The following is a 6890-nucleotide window of genomic DNA, read 5'->3' as shown; positions in this document are numbered from 1 at the left end:
TGATTGGTTTGAATGTACCCTGGGTACGCTCTGAACTGACCGTCTACCGTGGAGCCCCATTAGAAGAGCACGTTTCCCTCTACATCACTTCCGTTCATCTGATCAGTCAGAAAGACTGCGAAAATGGTGTCTTTTGGAAGAATTTCGCAAGCTCTGCTACGGTCCGCAATGATCCAGACCCGTCAACTCTCTGCCTCAGCGGCCCATAGTCATGGGGAGCAAACAGGTAAGCCCACACAAACATTTCTCAGAGGAAACGATTTAGTAATGACAAGCCATAAACAGCTGTTTGAAGGACATAACGTAGTGACCTTGCTAGTTAGCTAACGTAACGTTAGCGCGAGGCAGCATAACAGCGAACTTTACTAATGTAACTACTAGTTAAGTTAACGTTAACTACAGGAACTTGGCAAATCAACCACATACACTGGAGTCGTTGGCAATTCAAGTCCCACCTATACCCATCCTATACTAGCCAGATGGCTAGCTACACTACATGACCTAAAAGTATGACACCTGCTCATCGAACATCTCATTCCACAATCATGGGCATTAATATGGAGTTGGTCCCCCCTTTGCTGCTATAATTGCTTCCACTCTTCTGGGAAGGCTTTCCACTAGATGTTGAAACATTGCTTCCTGGACTTGCTTCCATTCAGCCACAAGCATTAGTGAGGTTGGGCAATTTGGCCTGGCTCACAGTCGGCGTTCCGATTCATCCCAAAGGTGTTTGATGGGGTTGAGTTCAGGGCTCAGTGCTTTCCAGTCAAGTTATTCCACACTGATTGACAAATTTCTGTATGGACCTCGCTTTGTGCACAGGGGAATTGTCATGTTGAAACAGGAAAGGGCCTTCCCCAATCTGCTGCCACAAAGTTGGAAGCACAGAAGTGTCTAGAATGTCATTGTATGCTGTAGCATTACAATTTCCCTTCACTGGAACTAAGGGACCTAGCCCGAACCATTATTCCTCATCCAAACTTTACAGTTGGCACTATGCATTGGGGCAGGTAGCGTTCTCCCGCCATCCGCCAAACCCATATTCATCTGTCAGACTGCCAGATGGGAGCGTGATTCATCACTCCAGAGAGCAATGGTGGCGAGCTTTACACAACTCCAGCCGACGCTTGGCATTGCGCATGGAGATCTTAGGCTTGTGTGCGGCTGTTAGGCCATGGAAACTCATTTCTTGAAGCTCCAGACTAACAGTTCTTGTGCTGACGTTGCTTCCAGAGGCAGTTTGGAACTCTGTAGTGAGTGTTGCAAACAAGGAGAGACGATTTTTACACGCTTCAGCACTCGGTGTCCCTGTTGTAAGCTTCACAATAACAGCACTTACAGTTGACCAGCAGAAATGTTATTTACTAACTTGTTGAGAAGGTGGCATCCTATGACGGTGCCATGTTGAAAGTCACTGAGCTCGTCAGTAAGGCCATTCTACTGCCAATGTTTGTCTATGGAGATTGCATGGCTGTGTGCTAAATTTTTATACACCTGTCATCAATGTGTGTGGCTGAAATGGCAGCATCAACAAATTTGGGGGGGGGGGGGGGGGGGGGGGTCGACCGATTTATGATTTTTCAACGCCGGTACCAATTATTGGAGGACCCAAAAAAAGCCGATACCGATTAATTTGTAATAATGACAATTACAACAATACTGAATGAACAATGAACACTTATTTTAACTTAATATAATACATCAAAATCAATTTAGCCTCAAATAAATAATGAAACATGTTCAATTTGGTTTAAATAATGCAAAAAGTGTTGGAGAAGAAAGTAAAAGTGCAATATGTGCCATGTAAGAAAGCTAACGTTTAAGTTCCTTGCTCAGAACATGAGAACATATGAAAGCTCGTGGTTCCTTTTAACATGAGTCTTCAATATTCCCAGGTAAGAAGTTTTAGGTTGTAGTTATTATAGGAATTATAGGACTATTTCTCTCTATACGATTTCTATTTCATATACCTTTGACTATTGGATGTTCTTATAGGCACTTCAGTATAGCTTCCGTACCTCTCCTCGCTCCTACCTGGGCTCGAACCAGGAGCACATTGACAACAGCCACCCACGAAGCAGCGTTACCCATGCAGAGCAAGGGGAACAACTACTCCAAGTCTCAGAGCGAGTGACTTTTGAAATGCTATTAGCGCGCAACCCGCTAACTAGCTAGCCATTTCACATCGGTTACAGCAGCCTAATCTTGGGAGTTGATAGGCTTGAAGTCATAAACAGCGCAATGCTTGAAGCATTGCGAAGAGCTGCTGGTAAAACGCACGAAAGTGCTGTTTGAATGAATGCTTACGAGCCTGCTGGTGCCTACCACCGCTCAGTCAGACTGCTCTATCAAATCATAGACTTGATTATAACATAATAACACACAGAAACACGAGCCTTAGGTCATTAATATGGTCGAATCCAGAAACTATCATCTCAAAAACAAAACGTTTTTTCTTTCAGTGAAATACGGAACCGTTCTGTATTTTATCTAATGGGTGGCATCCCTAAGTCTAAATATTCCTGTTACATTGCACAACCTGCAATGTTATGTCAATTATGTAAAATTCTGGCAAATTAGTTCGCAACGAGCCAGGCGGCCCAAACTGTTGCATATACCCTGACTCTGCGTGCAATGAACGCAAGAGAAGTGAGAATTTCACCTGGTTAATATTGCCTGCTAACCTGGATTTCTTTCAGCTAAATATGCAGGTTTAAAAATATATACTTGTGTATTGATTTTAAGAAAGACATTGATGTTTATGGTTAGGTACACGTTGGAGCAATGAGTCCTTTTTCGCGAATGCGCACCTCATCGATTATATGCAATGCAGGACAGGCTAGATAAACTTGTAATCATCAACCATGTGTAGTTAACTAGTGATTATGATTGATTGTTTTTCATAAGATAAGTTTAATGCTAGTTAGCAACTTACCTTGGCTTCTTACTGCATTCGCGTAACAGGCAAGCTCCTCGTGGAGTGCAATGTAAAGCAGGTGGTTAGAGCGTTGGACTAGTTAACCGTAAGGTTGCAAGATTGAATCCCCGAGTTGACAAGGTAAATATCTGTCGGTCTGCCCCTGAACAAGGCAGTTAACCCACCGTTCCTAGGCCGTCATTGAAAATAAGTGTTCTTAACTGACTTGCCTAGTTAAATAACTGTGTAAAAAAAAAAGACAAATCGGTGTCCAAAAATAACGATTGTTATGAAAACTTGAAATCGGCCCTAATTAATCGGCCATTCCGATTAATCGGTCAACCTCTAGTATACACTACCGTTCAAAAGTTTGGGTTCACTTAGAAATGTCCTTGTTTTTGAAAGAAAAACAAAAAAGAAATTGTCAATTTTTTTTAAATGACATCAAATTGATCAGAAATACAGTGTAGACATTGTTAATGATCTAAATGACTATTGTAGCTGGAAACTGCTTTTTTTTTTACTGGAATATCTACAGAGGCCAGTTATCAGCAACCATTTCCTGTGTTCCAATGGCACGTTGAGTTAGCTAATCCAAGTTTATAATTTTAAAAAACGAATTGATCATTAGAAAACCCTTTTGCAACTATGTTAGCGCAGCTGAAAACTGTTCTGATTAAATAAGCAATTAAACTGGCCTTCTTTAGACTAGTTGAGTATCTGGAGCGTCAGCATTTGTGTGTTCGATTACTGCGTGCCCACATACAGCTTAGAGGGAACATTGGTCAGAACGCTATCATGGTTAGAGTTTGTACGCTTGAAGGATGGCCAGCATTAGGTTGAGTAAATCAATGGAGGCAAGAGAAAAAGTGGTCAAAAATCTGCACAATGTATTCTGTGCAAGAATTGAGCCTGACTGGTAGCCAGTAGCCTTACTTTCCCGTTGAACTCATCTTTCTTCTCAAATCTGCAGGACATAAAACAAGAGGTAAGATGGATATCGATTTGAGACGTGCCATGTAGTATTTTCATATTAATTTCAAACTCCTGTTATTTTTAAGTTCTCACAATTTGAGTATCTCTGTGAAATGTCAACTGAGCACTGTGTATACCAAGCTTTTTATTTTCAATACCTTTTACATTTTAATTCAGCTCGTCATGCTAATTTAGCTTTTTGCGACCAGCAGAAACAACTTTGAAGACAACGACCATAAAATGTAAAATCCTCAAGTTGTTATGAGAAACATGCACCGTTATGTCAGAGCTCTGTGCTTATGATCGGATGTATTATGAAATCTGACTATTTGGATAAAGTGCATTCGGGAAGTATTCAAACACCTTCCCCTTTTCAAAATGTTACGTTACAGCCTTATTCTAAAATTGAGGATTCTTTTTTATTTAATCACACACACTACCCCATAATGACAAAGCAAAAACAGGTTTGACATTTTTGCAAATGTATAAATAACATGCCTTATTTACATAAGTATTCCGAGCCTTTGCTATGAGACTCAAATTGATCATCCTTGAGATGTTTCTACTTGATTGGAATCCACCTGTGGTAAGTTCAATTGATTGGAAATTATTTGGAAAGGGGCATACCGGGCTATATGAAGTCCCACAGTTGACAGTGCATTTCAGAGCAAAAACCAAGCCATGAGGTCGAAGGATTTGTCAGTAGAGCTCCGAGACAGGATTGCATGGAGGCACAGATCTGGGGAAGGACACCAAAAAATGTCTACAGCATTGAAGGTCGCCAAGAAAACAGTGGCCTCCATCATTCTTAAATGGAAGAACTTTGGAACCACCCAGTCTCTCTTCCTAGAGATGGCCGCCCGGCCAAACTGAGCAATCGGGGGAGAAGGGCCTTGGCCAGGGAGGTGACCAAGAACCCAATGGTCACTGACATAGCTCCAGAGTTCCTCTGTGGAGAACCTTCCAGAAGGACAACCATCTCTGCACCACTCCACCAATCAGGCCTTTATGGTAGTGGCCAGACGGAAGCCACTCCTCAGTTAAAGGCGCGTGACAGACCACTTGGAGTTTGCCAAAAGGCACCTAAAGACTCAGACCATGAGAAACAAGATTCTCTGGTCTGATGAAACCAAGATTGAACTCTTTGGCCTGAATGCCAAGCGTCATGTCTGGAGGAAACCTGGCACCATCCTTATGGTGACACATGAATACTGCAGCTCTGATTGGTTATGGCTCACCAGTCTGTGTAGAGTATGGGCCTGAGTCATGCCTGTCAATGCAATAGAATCCTACTCTAATGCGCTCTGCATACAAGAATTTCTTGCATAGTTTTGGTATGTTTCATTGAAAGTGGCTAATATTTAATTAATTCAAGAGGTAAACATTGAGTGTTAACTATAGGGGAAAACTAGAAAGTTGACTGAAGTGCAATCTCGTGCTTCTCTGTGTGGGCTGATATTTATTTTGCATGGCAGTCCCGGGGAAGCTGTGTGCCCGCAAGTCAGAGGGAACATTGCTGATAGGTACTTAGTGCAGTAGGAGGCCGTTCCTTCTCTTTCTAGAACAAGATGTCCCTGCTGCGTATCGACCTTGTACCAACGAACCTGCGGTTTTATACTTGTAGAGTCAATGCTTGTCAGTGGCCGAGAACTTGACTTTGAGCCAATCGGAAAGCACAAACCTCCATGTGGGGAGCTGAGAGAAGTGACGAGAAATTAGAGGGCACTTTTCTGTGTAATCCAGACCCATTTCATCAGAATTATTCTAACTAAGCAAAGCAAACAAAACTTTATCAAGTCTGTACATAGCTATGTAAAATAAGTTGTTTTGTGCTTGGAGGATTTTTTGTTGTTGTTGGTTGTGTTCAGTATGATACTGTGCACATGCTCATTAGCAAGCTAGCTTTAGCTAGCTAACTAAACTGAGCCAGGCAGTCACACACATATCATATGAAACGATTTGGGTGGTAAGTGCAGCACAATGATTTACCAAGATAGCTACCTAGCAATAAATAATGACGAATAAAACATTTAATTCACTCCAATTTCCCATACTGCCAGTTTGCTTTCTAGCTAATGTTTGCTAAACGGTTCACATCGCCATTTAGCACAACATAGCTAGCTAATTTCTCCACTGACTCAACAGCTAACAGGCAGCTGCTTCATTAAAAAATGAATCCAAAGATCAAATGTTTTGCTTAAGTGTAAATAAAGCCTTTGCTTCAGTGTTACTCATCAAATTCATTTTGTTCTTTGTTTCTTCTCCAGCCAGAACATGGAAGATCCTCTCCTTTGTAGTTGCCCTTCCGGGGGTTGCAGTGTGTATGTTGAACATGTACCTGAAGATGCAGCAACATGCTGCACACCATGTGGAACCTGAGTTCGTACCTTACAGCCACCTTCGCATTCGCAGCAAGGTCTGATTCAAGTTTAAAAATGTTTTATGGCAAAATACTAAATGCATCCAGTTATTTTTGCAAAACGCCTATGATCGTATAGTTTTTGGTATTAGTCTCTGTAATTTTGCCTGGAGTATTTACACATTTTAATGTGCCCCCTGTTGAATTTTCATGATGTTAACTTGACTCGTCTCTCACCAGCGTTTCCCATGGGGTGATGGCAACAAGAGCCTGTTCCACAACCCTGAAGTCAATGCCCTCCCTGATGGCTATGAAGGACGTGAAGAGTAATCTCTTCTTCCAGACTACCTCACACACTGGGACCAGTGTCTTCCCTCAATTCTTTACTCTGTTACTAGACCACACTCTTAAAACAATTTACGCTCCTCTATTCCATTATGTTTAACTATGCACACAAGGGACACAATGATAGTAAAACCTATCTGGACCATTTAACACAATGTGCTTAAACTTAACTAAAATAAATATTACCAAAATGTGTTTGTCATTATTAACTCATGTACACTATCAGGTGGTTTGTCTCTTTCTCTACCAAATAAGTCTGCAATGTTTGGAGTTACGAAAGGAGTTTAGAAATTC

General features: G+C 41.6%; 1 protein-coding gene across 1 annotated transcript; it reads left to right on the top strand.

Annotated features, from left to right (window-relative positions):
- The first annotated feature begins 12 nt into the window (after positions 1–12).
- On the top strand, positions 13–6787 carry cox6a1 (cytochrome c oxidase subunit 6A1). The gene is made up of 3 exons (XM_014160366.3): positions 13–226; positions 6160–6308; positions 6492–6787. Exons 1-3 carry the CDS (start codon positions 124–126, stop codon positions 6579–6581), a joined length of 342 nt encoding a protein of 113 aa, XP_014015841.2. The 5' UTR covers positions 13–123; the 3' UTR covers positions 6582–6787.
- The last annotated feature ends 103 nt before the right edge of the window (positions 6788–6890 follow it).

Source organism: Salmo salar, chromosome 20 (assembly GCF_965601325.2).
Source record: "Salmo salar chromosome 20, fSalSal1, whole genome shotgun sequence".
NCBI classification, from domain to species: domain Eukaryota; kingdom Metazoa; phylum Chordata; class Actinopteri; order Salmoniformes; family Salmonidae; genus Salmo; species Salmo salar.
This window is presented reverse-complemented; position numbering and strand designations above follow the sequence as displayed.

Coding starts and splice junctions, on each gene's coding strand:
- cox6a1 (XM_014160366.3), top strand. CDS start 124: ATGGTGTCTTTTGGAAGAATTTCGCAAGCTCTGCTACGGTCCGCAATG. Junction 227..6,159: donor TAGTCATGGGGAGCAAACAG/GTAAGCCCACAC, acceptor TTTCTTCTCCAG/CCAGAACATGGAAGATCCTC. Junction 6,309..6,491: donor ACCTTCGCATTCGCAGCAAG/GTCTGATTCAAG, acceptor GTCTCTCACCAG/CGTTTCCCATGGGGTGATGG.